The sequence below is a fragment of the Apium graveolens genome, chromosome 8 (genome assembly GCF_009905375.1).
Source record: "Apium graveolens cultivar Ventura chromosome 8, ASM990537v1, whole genome shotgun sequence".
Classification (NCBI taxonomy): Eukaryota; Viridiplantae; Streptophyta; class Magnoliopsida; order Apiales; family Apiaceae; genus Apium; species Apium graveolens.
The window spans coordinates 265,538,342-265,552,542 of NC_133654.1; the positions used below are offsets into that span (position 1 = coordinate 265,538,342).

Here is a 14,201-nt window from a genome sequence, read left to right on the forward strand (position 1 = left end):
TTTTGTTTTAGTCAAACATTGTATTGCTAGTTTATGTAATTTTGGTAGTGGTTTAGGTATATCATGCAGTCTAGCTCCTTTGGAAAAAGAGATATTCCGGATCATCCTAACGAATGAAACACTAGATTTTTTATTTTTACAAAATGATGTGTCTGGGTAATGTGGTGTCGGTATGAAATAATTTAATTAATGCTATTAGTATGAATATAGGCGGTTTGTTTACATTTAGTGAATAAAAATTTGACACAGTCACATTTAATAACTATTTTAAAAATTAATTTTATACCTCTAGTATTTTCTTCTAAATTATGTAGTCCTGAAGGACAAATGTGTACTTTCGACCGTATCAAGTTATTTTCGATTTGTATTTTATTTTTCCCATCCCATTTTACATATATTTTAAAAAATTATGTATATTAAAAGTATTATCAACTTGAAAATAGAGCAACCAATTATCCTTTTACAAGATTATAATCTTGAAAACAATGTTTATATGAATAATTTTTAGATATCGTCTTTAAATTTGATTTGTGAATAGAAATGAACGTATATTAGAAAACAAATATTATTTCTTCAATGGACACGTAAAAAAGATAGACATACAAGTAAGTGAATCATAATTGAAATCGAATTGTGTTATCAATTTCTTTTTTGTTAAATATTATGTTATATGAAATTGTGTTACCTTCTTTTTGCTAAATATTATGTTATCAATTCGTCGTCAATAATTTAGACTTAATTACATTTTCACTAACTTGTCATCACAATTTACGCTTAATTATAATTTCACCGCTAAAATATAATACGACATATAAACTCATTCTTAAATAAAAAAAGTCTAACATTTTTAGACTCAAATATAAGTTCACATACATTAATCTATTTTCTTAATTAAGTTCCACTATTATCATTGAATTTAACAAATTATTCTTAAAAAACTTAGTTTTCACTTAGAATTAAGGTCAAATTTTAAATTTGACACAAACTTGTATTAAAAAATCAACTTTATTTACACATTGGGTATTTTTGTAAAAATATTGTAAAATCTCATAACTGCACAGTGGTGTATTTGATGTTATTGGCACCGTCCGTGGACTAACAACCATTTTATCACCAGCCCACATGTGTATTTTCTATTAACATTGCTGTTTATGTTTATCACCAGCAAATAGCAATTTACATATAGGCCTTTTATAAAAAAATAAAATTAAATGAAATGCAACAGTGGTGTTTCTTGATTTTGGTCAGCTAAAGAACAGTTCTTGGCCCTGTTTCAAGCTTCTAAAATGGTGGTTTTCAGTCTAGATCTCCTTTGTAAGCCTGCCCATTTCTTTAATTTCCAAGATTTTGCTATAATCTTGTTTTTTTTGTATGTATGTTTGTGTATGTAGCAATTGGTTTCTTTATTTTTGGTAAAGTTTGTAACTTTTTTATTGTATATGATTTATAATCTTGTTTCTTTGTATGTATGTTTGTGTATGTAGCAATTGGTTTCTTGATTTTTGTTAAAGTTTGTAACTTTTTTTTTGTATATGTTTGTATTGAATCATTTTCTTATCTTGTTTATTTTTATGTATGTTTGTGTATGTAGCAATTAGTTTCTTGATTTTTGGTAAAGTTTGAAACTTTTTTGCTATATGTTTTTATTGAATCATTTTATAATCTTGTTTTTTTGGTATGTATGTTTGTGTATGTAGCAATTTAGTTTCTTTATTTTTGTTAAAGTTTGCTACTTTTTTGTGTATGTTTGTGTTGAATCATTGTGGATGTGGTAGAATTGTTCTTTTATGAATTGGGGTCAATCTTATCTTATCTTCTTTTGATTAACTATTTGGATTTTAGTGATATATGTGTTGAGTGGCTGGTTAATATGATACATGTGGTTTTTCTCGGGTTTTATTTGTTGGGGTATTGCTGTTTTGATGTGTTATATGAGTTGTTTTCGTATTGGGGATTAAGGTGGAAGATTGTCGGTTTTGATTATGATTTGGTTTGTTACAGGATGGTTTTGTTCAAAGGTTGGTTCTTTGATGAACTAATGGTCTGTATTTGTGTTATATTTGTGCAGAGAAGTTTTAGGTAATATTTACTATTTAGGCATTTGGATGGGGAAGGAAATACAATCAGGCTTCCAGGTCAGGTTTTAAGCTGTACCTCGAATAATTTATTGACGTGTGCAAAATTTGTTATGAGTAACAAAATTATAGTTGTATTACCCAATTTGGCATATAAAGGATTCATTCTGTTCGGTTATTAGATATAATGTCTAGCTAAAATTGATGATATGCTCATGAAATTTTGACTTCCAACTTCAGTACATAATGTCTCGTGCACTATATTCAGTCGAACGCCATCTTTTTTTGTGTGTGTAAGACAATAGCAAATTATCTTACAGTTCTAAAATGTTACCAATAAGAACAAAAGCTTTCAGTTTAAAATTGTTCTTTTACGGAGGGTGAATATCTATTGATGTAATGATATTGGTTTTTTTTTCCGGAATATAATGATATAATGATATTGGTTTTGGACCCATTTAGGGTGATGAAATTGGTGATTCTGTTTACAATCAAGCTGAGAAACATTGTCTAAACTTGGCATTTGCAATTGATGTAGGATATCATGGGTAAGATAAAAATGACGAGAACAAGTTTTAATTTCCAAAATAAGGAGAGGAAGGAACGTCCCCGGATAACTCTTCAGGCATTTTGTAGTTTTATTGTGCGGCTCCCAGAAGGACTTAATAATAGAGTAAAGGTCAATCATTCTTCCTATGGCTACTACTATCCCATGTACATTAATTGTGTTGTGAGTAACATTTGTGTGTGTCCGTGCAGAGAGATTTAAAAAGATTTATTAAGAATAAACAGGAGGCGACCTCAGCAATTTCTATGCGCAAGCATAAAGAATCATCTTCCATCTTTGAAGTGAGTCTAGAGAAACAATTACAAGCTTGGCATGAGAATCCAACTTGGATTGATCAACCGCCAGTTATAAAGGTAGGTTAAATTGTATGTACATGACAGAAAGATTCCTGATATTGTTCCATGAGTGGTCAAATGACAGACCTTGATAACAACACATCTACAGTATATTATCTGACTAGTAGAAGGATGAGCATTAATTTAAATGTATAATTCTGGTTTACATGCATCTTGTGTTTTTTTACAACCTTTCCTTGGTTCTTTTAGCATTAAAATATTCGAGAACTAAAAGTTAGACACTACTTCTACTCTGTGCAAGTCATAAGGGTAGAAATATGATGTTCGTACTTCACAACATCACCTTCTTCTGAGTGTCGGTATAGGGTGAAATTCTGCATTTCGTTTTTGGACATTGAATGTAGGAAGGTTTACAAGTATAAAAAGTATGAGTAATATAGCTAAATGAAATGCATCACTAAAAGAGTTGGCACCTGAAAGTTGAGTTTAATCATAGTAATGAAATGATCTTTTTGGCTAATGTTGTATATGTCTATCATGATTTATCCAACTTCCAGTACTTGGAATAAGATGTAACTATTTGGCAGGTCACTGTCCCTAAAGGTTCTTTAAGCCATCTGAGTGTGAAAGTTAACGTTGGGTTTCCTCCAGATGCAGTATACAACATTGTCACAGACCCTGATAATAAAAGGGTTTTCAAAAATATCCAGGTAAGATTTTGCAAGTTTCCATCATTTTTTTTTTGTTTTGGATAAGGAGCTTCAGTCAGTTTCTGTTTACAGCAAGCGATAACTAATCACTGTCATCCATTATTAGATATTTATGTATGTATTGCTTTTCATTAATGTTTCTATGATTTTGCTGACAGGAAGTAATTTCTCGCCGAGTCTTGGTTGACGAAGGTACAAGGCAGGTGGTTGACTTAGAGCAAGCAGCCTTGTGGAGGTTTCTTTGGTGGTCAGGAACGATACCAGTTCACGTTTTAGTCGATCAGAACAGGGAAGATTATTCTGTAAGTACCAAGTTCTCATTTGTGCATTTCTTTTTTATGTTAGAAAACAGTATTATTGGAAGCAGCCCCACTCAAGTTTATATTGAAAGCAAAATAAGAAATGTGTCCACGTTGACCAAATACAGTTAATTGAGGATCCAGTCTCTTAATGTCAACACAAAATAACATATATGGTCTCTGATTATGTTTTCAATTGACTGTAATAGTTATTACTTGCTAGTCGCTACTTTGTGTAAGAAGTCTGACCATTAATTATTTGTCTTTTGCAATGTCAACTAGATGAAATTCAAGCAAGTGAAAACAGACTATATGAAAAGATTTGAAGGTTGCTGGAAAGTGGAACCTGTACTACTAGATGAAAAAATGTGTCACCCGTGTAAGCCTAAAACGGTGAAGGAATATATGTCATGCACGAAAGGCAAAGGAAGGATTGGATCATTGGTAAGCTTGGAGCAAATCATAGAGCCAGCCGTAATCCCTCCCCCTCCCATTTCATGGTATCTTAGGGGTATTACCATTAAAACCACCGAGATGCTGATAAATGATTTGCTTGCCGAAACAGCCAGAATTAGGGGAGTATCTAGCTCTGATAGTCTTGAAGAGCAAGTTTTATCTGAAAAAATACTTGACAAGTTCAGTGTTGATGAATTACGTGACATCAAGGAAAGATGGGAAATGCGAAGAAAGACTGCCAGGCAACATCGCAATCGGTTGTCCTTGACGGTGAGATGACAAATATGAGTTTATCCTAACTTTGTAATATGCCTGTGTCTGCATTTCAGGGTGATCATGTATTTGTAGTAAATCACAACTGCAATGTTGTATTTATATTTTACAAATTCACAATTTTTGTATAAAATTTGAATTTGATAGCTATATTACTCAAGTCCAGGACTAGTGGAAAGGATGTTATGATTATGAACTTATAATGTGTGAGGTACCTAAAATCTGAACTTAAATCCAACACCACAATAAGATCAACAATTACAAAATCCGATCAAAATTTAAATTATGAGTGACAATTTGTCGCTTTCCAATTAACACGATATTAACAAGTTTACGAAAAAAATTAGTAATTATTTCAGAAGTAGTATTATCACGTGAAAGAATAAAGTTTTGGTTCGAGTACAAACATTAACTTAATATTAATATTAAAAAAATGTTAATATGATTATGTTTATAAAATTATTTTTGACCGTACTATGATGCAACTACACTATGAAAATGATAAATAAATAAAGTTTTATTGGTACATTACCGGAGTTGTGCATCAAGTTGTGACCTGTGGACTGGCGGCCACCGGCGAAATGGTTTTCCGATTCCGTTCATAGGTGCTCAGTAATACAAGTAAGATTACTGTTTACTTTAAAATCATTTTTCAATTTATCATTGATCATATATGCTATATTATTGTTATGATTATCGAATTTTTTTACCATATGCCCATGACACACAATAAGCCCTGAAAATTGTAAGTTTAACTCATTTCGATTAGTTCTTTCTTTTTTGCATACACAAAAATTACACCAATCAAAATGGCTCAAATTTATAAGTTTTCGCGCTTACTGTGTGCTCATGGACACGTGATAGAAAAAACCGTATGACTATTATTACTCTGTTGCTTGATAAAATATTTATGTTCCCTGAATTGACTAGCTAATAGCATGATCTATATTTGTTTGTATGTCTCTGAAGACATATCTAGTAGAAATATGTATTGGAATTTTATCCGAAAGTGTGATCAGATAAAGACATAACATAATTTAGCAACAAAGAATAGGTACAATTTCTTGTTCTGTTTTCAATTTTTCATTTTCTCAAAAACATACATTGTCGTGATTCGGTCATGCTTCAGAATTCAGGCGTCCCTATGCCTTGAACTTGAATAAGGAATACTAGAAGTAAGATCTCGAAATAACAACTGAATAAGTAAATAATCTCTAAAATTATTAACAAGGATTCAAATATACTTATTTAATGATCAAGCTAAGCCTCCTCCTAACACCCTAAAGTATACGGAGGATAAGTAATTAACATGGCATTCGAGATTCGTTAAGTGAAGTCTCAAGTTCGATTACCTTCTACCCCCAATATTGTCATAAATGTTTATGAATACTAAGGTAAAATATATCTTATCACTTTCTCTGGAAATTTTATTTTTGGATCGAAGAGTAGATAGCTAGCACCCATATTTGGTGCAATAATTTGCCTAGCGTCCAAATTAATTTATGAGAGATATTGGGTGTAGGAGCGTTTGAACTCGAAACTAATACCATGTTAAGTTACATGTTCTCCTTTGGCAACTCAAGATTACAATTCAATGCATATCGTATCCAACTAACCACCACGGGTCAGTCTATAAGAGTTATCAACCTTGACATCATTTGTTGACTTGTTCGATCATATAAGAAGGTAGCTAGAAATTCAACTTTAAGCCAACTTATATAAAGAGTCTTGTATATATATTAGCTTTACACGTTTTGACGGCATTAGCTTTTTTGTTATAAGCTCGTTTTTTTGTGAATTTGTCAACCTATAAACTCAGAATGCCCTCTCTACTATTAGCTATGAGCCAGTTCTGTTTCAGTTGGCTTTAGTATAACTTTCCTCTAAAAACAAATTTACGGACCTTGGAAATTACAAACCAATATTCTGATTTTATTTTTGCCCATAACTTATTCGTTTGATCTTTGTCTTTCTTAACATCAACGAACATAAAGAGCTAGGGAAATCCATTACGCTTGTACATTTGAAAGAGAATCCAGATAATGTTGTTATCCTTGTGCTATTTTGTTTCCTCTGTAAAAAAATACTGGTCTTGGAAGACCTAAAAAATACGGTCTTTAGGAATTTCAGCATTGGTATTCTGATTTATTTGGTCGTAACTTATTCAATTATTGTTTCCAGATTTTAGTATTTAGTCTCAAGGTTTATGATTTTTGAGTGACCTCTCGTTTCATTCTAGGAAGGGGGAGTTGAAGTGAAATATGTATGTAGTCGTAAATAATTGCTTTGCTATGGTATTTATGATTGTAATAGGATGCATGTATACATCTAATTATTTATTTACACGAAACAATCAATCGTTCTTAGATATCGACCATAGAACCTTATATAAGGTCATAAACCACACTATCAAACTATGAGCTACTATAAGTGTATGTATAATTTTACAGAAACAGAACCATGTCCTACTAAAGATGAATGCCTACAAAATAACATCTCCCACTGTTACCTCTGGGCTAATGGTATGGAAGGGGTCAGGAATCTGCACTGACCACACAATTGAATATACCTTAATTAGCTATACTTAGCATATATCACGATTTGATTGAATCCGGTTGTTTGACGGCTTGCCAACCTCTAAACATTCTATTGGAGGGACAGTTGCGGAGTACAACTCTCCAAATGTTCGCCAGCAGAATGGATCATACATGTGGTATTTTTCTTGTACTGGTTTTAATTCGATGGCATTTAAGGTGACTTCCGTGCATGGCAGGCTGTCACTACACGCAAAGTGCACAGGTTTTACTGTGTATGTTCCTCTTATCCTTTCATAGGTGATCCCTGATAGAGCCACGGCAGTTGTTTGATTCTTACATTTGCTTTTGTCGCAATAAAATTGGTCAATTATGATTGGGAATTGGACTTCAGAAACTTGAATATTTGAGAATAGTACTCCTTGTACGGAACCAGACCCACCCTGCAAAAGGTAATATTTGGAACCAAGTAAGAATTGTTTTTTTTTTTCAATTTTGAGATAGAATGTTTAATTTTAACTTGTCCATTAGGAAAATTAGCTAATCGAGAATACAAAGGTTTGAGTTGACAATGATAACGTGTGCGTCATATTAGACAATTAGAAAGTGAAGGGACTCTGTTCTCAATACTGAGAAAGTAGCTACTCGGTACTTCAGATTTTAAAATTACGTTGATACTTAATTTCTACTTCATAAAATTGGTCCAAAATCTCCAATCAGCTGATTAGGAGATAGTTTCTTAAGTTAGTGCTGGTGAACTAAAAGCTGATAAACAGAAAATGGTAAGCATACCTGCCAGGTCTTTATCCTAACACCGTTCATTGTGTTATGCATATTCACATCTCGAACAGTAATGTTTGAGACACAGGCTTTTGTGTTATCTCTTCCTAGCCCACCAATGCTGATTCCATGTCCCGGTCCACAGTTCACATTGTGTACATATACATTTGAACATCCAGTTTGTATTGAAATGCAGTCATCTCCTGCAGATGGCATTAGAGACTGTTATTTTTGTTTCTACACATTGGTATTCACCTTTAGTGTTGATAGAGCAAAAAACAAAGGGGAAGAAAGCAGTTGGTCTTGTTTCCTAAGAAGATATCGCAGATAAAAAATGATAATAGAAGAGTAACTAATTGTCCGTGACCACATAAAACATGAATGATTGTCGTTGATCTGATAAATGGGTGGACTTGGTGATTTTAGTGTGTTAATAAACAGTATAAGGTTGGTTTTGTACTCACTACTAGAGGGTGCAACAAATTTTTTGGGATTACTCAATGACTGAACCTAAATTGTTGACCACCGGAACTGCAAGTCTTAGATTATAAGGAACATATAACAATAATTTGAATGATAAGACAAAGGTACTTACCGCAAGCAATGTTGACAGTGCGGATCAGTACATCTCTCGAATTTTGTAAGTGAATGCCATCTGTATTAGGACTGTCACCCGGGGATGAGACTGTTATATTGTATACTGAAACTCCCAAACAATTATCAAACTTGAGGTGACATAGCGGGCTATTCTGAATTGTAATGCCAGTGACTGTCACATTAAAACTCCCATAAAACCTCAGGGCCTGCATAGGAAAACTACTTGTTAGGTTACATGGTTTGTATGGTCAAGAAACAAGATAGAAAGCGGTCCTTACAGTTGGCTTTATGCTTGGCATCATTCCTAGTGAGCTGCTTATCTGCCACAATTTTTTTGGATAAATTGAATCAGATGACTTACAATTAGAAACTAAATTAAGACAGGTACAAGAGGAAAAGAATTATTACTGGAACTGGTAGAGATTTCTCCAGTGTGCTGTTTAATGGAACAATCAGTTTTTCTTCATTATCTAAAGGGTCCTCTAATGAGGAATCTTGCCACCAAATGGACCCTCTTCCATCTAAGACGCCTTTACCCTGAACCGTGATTCCTACCAATTTTGTGAATTGAATCCATTGAAAAAGACCTGAACCAAATGCTTTGAAGTTTGTTGGAGCAATTATTGTACCATCAAGCTGCAAAAAGATGTTGATCCTTAAGCATTAGAATGATTCTGATGGCATGATCAGATAATGATTGAAGTTCGGACATGTTAGATCAGCCTAATATTAATTTGATGGGAAATTATAGTTAATAGTGTGAATAATCTGTTAGCAAAAGGTTGTTCATGTTTCTGTCATTTCATCAAATGTATGAATTTCTTAGGTACCTGAAAAACGATGTCGTTTTGACAGAAAGGACCGGAAAATGAGACGGGGCCCACAACAAACACATAATCTGATGGCACAACCACGGTGGATGCCTCAACTTTGCAAGCGGCTGCCCATGCAGCTTCAAATGCCTGTGTTGCAGAGCAAGAAACATTTTATTAATCAGAAATCCAATTTCAATTTGTTAATATCTTTCTAATTGTCTAGTTTGGGTTTATATTTTTCTACTCATGGCGATATTTACTCACAGCTATATCATATTATGGAATCTGGAAAAAACTGCAGGGACAAGAGTCACTTGCATGGCTACCTCCTGATTTTGTGGTTAAACATCGTGTAAGTTCTGTTGTCTTTTTCTTGTTTGTTTTTTTACATTTTCTAGCTTTAATTCAACTTCAATTATTTCACCACGTATTTCCGAACATTTTTTTAACTTCTTTAATTGAAGGAATATGTGATGTAACAGGTCATTGTTTTAGCAATGATATATTCTCTACAATTTATTTGAGCATTTCTTTCTAAAATTACTTAGACTGTTGGACGACCTTAAATTCTAATAAACTGGTAAAAAATAGTGAATTGGGAAGTTTTTTAGGTTCCTTCTGGAATGTTAACTTAATGCATGTTTTAATTTCTAAGAAGTTTTCATTCTATACCATAATAGAACAAATTTCACATTCTGCGCACAATTGTATCGAGAATCTTAAGAAACGTGAGTTCAGTTAGGATAAAACAAATGTTACCTTAGTATCATCGGTTTTTCCATCGCCTTTGGCGCCAAAATCTAATACATGAAATGTAGCAGGTGCAACATAGCTGCGGTCTTTCGTTGGCGTGGATGGTGGATCATCTTTTGGTTTAGTTGCTGGAGATGCTGGTGCAATTGGAGACGGAGTCTTTGATTTTGACTTGCTGCCACTACTATGGTGATGACTACTTGCATGATTCTTTCCTTTCTTCTTAGATAAAGACGTCGGGAAATTTCTATTATGTCTCCAATGCTTTCCTTGCCTAGCTTCGCAAGTTTCAAATGTGGAAGACCAGCCAAGCAGGAGAATGAGAAGTACAATTGTGAGGCTTCTGAAATTAGAAGAACTCATTTTCTAGGAAACAATCAGTGAAGAGCAATTTTGCAGATAGCCAACAGAGCAGCTATTTCGGTATTTAAATAGGAAGATTACTCTAAAGTCCTCAACTGTTCAAAATGAGTCGAAATATTTTAATATTGCTACTTATTTATCTTCTATTTTACCTTTTCTGTAATTACCAACTATTTCCTATCCCTTTTTGTGAAATTTGGTTGGCTTTTCATTTGTCCCACAAACAGGTCATACAACGCCACATGGCAACACGTATTAGTCTATCCAGATGCTCGAGGCTATGTGTTCTATACTATACGGTCCATGGAAATCTGTACGTAAAAACTGAGAACTTTACGCTTATTCTGAAATGCAAGTTTTTACCCCTGTCCTGCATTTCATCACTCGTCATAATTTTTCCGCAGATAAAGTATTGCTCAATTGTTGTGTGGATATGAGATAATAAGATACATCTCGTATCCAGACAACAATTTGCATGTCATATAACTCATATATAAGATATGCAGCATACCAGAGGCTTAACTCTGTTTCAGTTTTGCATGTCTGATCATTCAATCGCAACCTTTAGATTAGGATGTTTTTGCTTTAATTACTATAATTACGATAGGAATGATGCACTGCTTTCCCTTTAAATGCAACTGTATCCTGCTACCAAATTCGATTAACAAATGGTTCTTGTTCTTGTATGATGCATCAACTCCCAGCTCTATTCTTTATGTGCCTTTCCTTTTTATGATGTTAATGTATTAATTCTATTGGTTATATCAGCTAGTTGTTGCAATTTACAAAGGGTAGCTCATGTAAAAGCCAAAAAAGGACACGTGAGTGGGTCTATAATTTGTCAATACAAGTGATTATAACAGCTCTTGTATGATCACATGCAACATTCACGGGTTAGAGTTCTGTACTTTTGTCTTCTCAAACCAAACCAGCAACACAGGTTACTACTCCTAATCCAGTTTCTTCAGCTTTCTTTTTTCTGTTTTTTCGATATAATGTGTAGGAGCTTCAGTTACCACATAAGATCTAATGATGGAGTCGACATGGACCATTTGTAGAAACTTTAGGAAGATGTTTAGGTATTTCTTCAGGTATTTCCGTTTGTATTCGCGGAAACAGGACTTTAATTTACGGAAACTAGTTCTGCGTACATCACATCCTCCCGAAATACTACCTTAGAGTGAGATATGCATAATAAGCGTGGTTTAAATATTTGCTTTGAGCATAGTTAGTACGATAATCGTGTCTTTATGTTATGTAAAACCAAATCAAACCGGCATCTTGCAACTTTTTACCTAAAAGTAGTGTCGTAAAAATCGGCTAACTCGGTCAAGTACTCAACAATCAGAGGTCAACCGACTCGGATTTAAGTGAGTAATCGAAAGTTAAGTTGTAAATGAGTACTCCCTCCGTCCCAAAATGATGTTCCTGTTTTGACTTTTTGTACTGTTCATAGTAAGCGATTGACTACTAATTTACGTCTAATTTATAATATCAAACATAGTCATCAGTGATTTTGTTGGATTCGGATTTATGAGTACTTTAATACAATGAAATTTCTATATTTAATACTAATACGAAATTAAATATATTAACAATCAAAAGTGTGCATTGACAAACGTGTACAACACAAATGATGGAGGGAGTACTAGACTAATCGGCCGATAATTCGAATTCTGAATACGTAACCGAGTAGAATCGATTTCCGAGTTTTACAATGCCGAGGAACAACTTGAAAATGTAACTTGGCTGCAAGCATTTCAATGAATACAGAATTAATAATGCAACAGAATCAATAATAATGCAATAGAATCCTCAATACGCCCATGGTTTCAAAATTTTAATATATCTTTACCATTGGTTGGTACTACCTGAACGCTACTAACAAAATACACTTGTCAGAATGTACAATGTACTGTACGTGATTTGCTAGGTGGAAATTATTTGTCAAGCAGCAATAATTAAGTTTGCAAAAAAAAATTATAGCAAGTGGTATATTTGAATTACTATAGGGCATTATCCTATTTATCAATTAATTAATAAAACTTGAAATGCGATATTTCATTTTAAAATAAACAGTGCTCATATTTGTTTTTATGAAGAGTGTTCGGATACCAAGATGGCGCATGTATTATGTGCATGTATTATCTTGCATAATATAATCCATAACGACCCATCTCGGGTAGCTTAACTGGTTGAGTACAAGAATTTGTGGTGCTTACTACCTCAAGTTCCAAGAATTTGTGGTGCTTACTACCTCAAGTTCCCAGTTCAATTTTAGTGGATGCTGAAATTTAAGTAGTAGGTCTGTCGGCGGGTTGTTGTGCATTCATGTCCATTATTAGTCGAGGTTTTCCCGGATTAGTCGAGATGTCTGTATTTGTAACGTATATGGAGTACAAGAATTTTTGGGAATTACAATCTCAAGGTCTCAGTTTCGATTTCAGTGGATGCTGAAATTTAAGTAGTTGGTCTGTCAGTGGGTTGTGCATTCATGTCCATTATTAGTCGAGGTTTTTCATGATTAGTCGAGATGTCTGTATTTGTAATGTATATAGAGTACAAGAATTTTTGGGAATTACTATCTCAAGATCCCAGTTTCGTTTCGATTTCAATGGATGCTGAAATTTAAGCAGTGGGTCTGTCGGTGGGTTGTTGTGCATTCATGTCCATTATTAGTCGAGGTTTTCCGGGATTAGTCGAGATGTCTGTATTTGTAACGTATATAGAGTACAAGAAAAGTGAATGCTGAAATTTAAGCAGAGGGTCTGTTGGTGGGTTGTTGTGCATCCCTCTCCAGAATTAGACGAGGTGCCTGTATTCGGTGCCTGTATTCGTAGCGTATATAGAGTACAAGAATTTTTGGGGATTACTATCTCAAGGTCCCAGTTGTGATTACAGCGGATGCTGAAATTTAAGTAGTGGGTCTGTCGGTGGGTTGTTGTGCATCCCTCTTCAGGATTAGTCGAGGTGCCTGTGTTCATAACGTATACATGTTGGTCGATTGATCCCGGAAGGCAGGGTTGTGAATGCAACATGCACAACTTGATATGGCAAAATGCAGGCACTGCCTGATAGTCCCCCACAAGTTGGGTAGCCAAGGCCTGTTAATTTATTACATAAACCCTATTTGATTAATACAAGAGTCTTCCTCACGAAACCATTAATGAATACAATATACACACTTGGGAACAAAGGGTTTGATTGATCATATACAATACGACAACGTATAGCCGTCTTTTTGTGAAACACACTCGTGAACCTCTTCTTATTTACGCTTCTCGTGAGCATTATATGATTAGCTGAGAGTTTTTTTGTTCTTGGTTCATTCCATTTCATTATCATCCTCTTGCCAGCATTTTTTTGTTGTTTTAGTTGATGGCCTCAAAATTTTCGAAATCTCTGAAGGTCAAACAACTTGAACTTAACAGTCTACTGCAATTTGCAGCCCCATTGCATAATTCGTAGTGTAGGAAGGCCTGATGGATAAATAGTTGCAGATGGAGGTTTGTCGCGTCTTTATGAAATGAAAACCGTTAAGTAACTAGTTCATCTAAATCTTAAACTCTCGGAATATGACAAACACGATCTTATGTCATTCAACAGATCGTATACATAAAAAAATTAAATCATATAGATCGTGTTTAGAGAAATGTAGTAAATGAATCATATATTATTGAGT

At 34.0% G+C, this 14,201-nt stretch overlaps 2 protein-coding genes across 3 annotated transcripts; one reads left to right on the top strand and one right to left on the bottom strand.

Moving 5' to 3' along the window:
• Positions 1-1,098: 1,098 nt before the first annotated feature.
• Positions 1,099-4,827, top strand: LOC141678709 (uncharacterized). Of its 2 annotated transcripts, none has more exons than XM_074485076.1 (7): positions 1,099-1,314; positions 2,069-2,135; positions 2,614-2,754; positions 2,835-2,996; positions 3,527-3,649; positions 3,808-3,951; positions 4,231-4,827. In XM_074485076.1, exons 2-7 carry the CDS (start codon positions 2,106-2,108, stop codon positions 4,681-4,683), a joined length of 1,053 nt encoding a protein of 350 aa, XP_074341177.1. In that variant the 5' UTR covers positions 1,099-1,314; positions 2,069-2,105; the 3' UTR covers positions 4,684-4,827. The 2 variants fall into 2 exon arrangements, with proteins under 2 accessions (XP_074341177.1, XP_074341176.1); XM_074485075.1 differs by lacking the exon at positions 1,099-1,314 and adding an exon at positions 1,856-1,959.
• Positions 4,828-6,998: 2,171 nt separating this feature from the next.
• Positions 6,999-10,614, bottom strand: LOC141678632 (polygalacturonase At1g48100-like). Its single transcript, XM_074484979.1, has 7 exons — positions 10,163-10,614; positions 9,419-9,550; positions 8,997-9,224; positions 8,867-8,908; positions 8,587-8,794; positions 8,004-8,194; positions 6,999-7,654 (listed from the first exon to the last, which is right to left on the bottom strand). The coding sequence occupies exons 1-7, from the start codon at positions 10,517-10,519 to the stop codon at positions 7,262-7,264; spliced, it is 1,551 nt and encodes a 516-aa protein (XP_074341080.1). The 5' UTR covers positions 10,520-10,614; the 3' UTR covers positions 6,999-7,261.
• Positions 10,615-14,201: the final 3,587 nt, after the last annotated feature.

What these genes read in the sequence shown, in the direction of transcription:
- LOC141678709 (XM_074485075.1), top strand. Translation starts at nt 1,871, where the DNA reads ATGATACATGTGGTTTTTCTCGGGTTTTATTTGTTGGGGTATTGCTGT. An exon ending in TTTTCGTATTGGGGATTAAG is followed by an intron (nt 1,960 to 2,068) that starts GTGGAAGATTGT and finishes ATATTTGTGCAG; the next exon opens with AGAAGTTTTAGGTAATATTT. An exon ending in AGAACAGGGAAGATTATTCT is followed by an intron (nt 3,952 to 4,230) that starts GTAAGTACCAAG and finishes AATGTCAACTAG; the next exon opens with ATGAAATTCAAGCAAGTGAA.
- LOC141678632 (XM_074484979.1), bottom strand. Translation starts at nt 10,519, where the DNA reads ATGAGTTCTTCTAATTTCAGAAGCCTCACAATTGTACTTCTCATTCTC. An exon ending in GAAAAACCGATGATACTAAG is followed by an intron (nt 9,551 to 10,162) that starts GTAACATTTGTT and finishes TCTGCAACACAG; the next exon opens with GCATTTGAAGCTGCATGGGC. An exon ending in AAAACGACATCGTTTTTCAG is followed by an intron (nt 9,225 to 9,418) that starts GTACCTAAGAAA and finishes ATCTTTTTGCAG; the next exon opens with CTTGATGGTACAATAATTGC.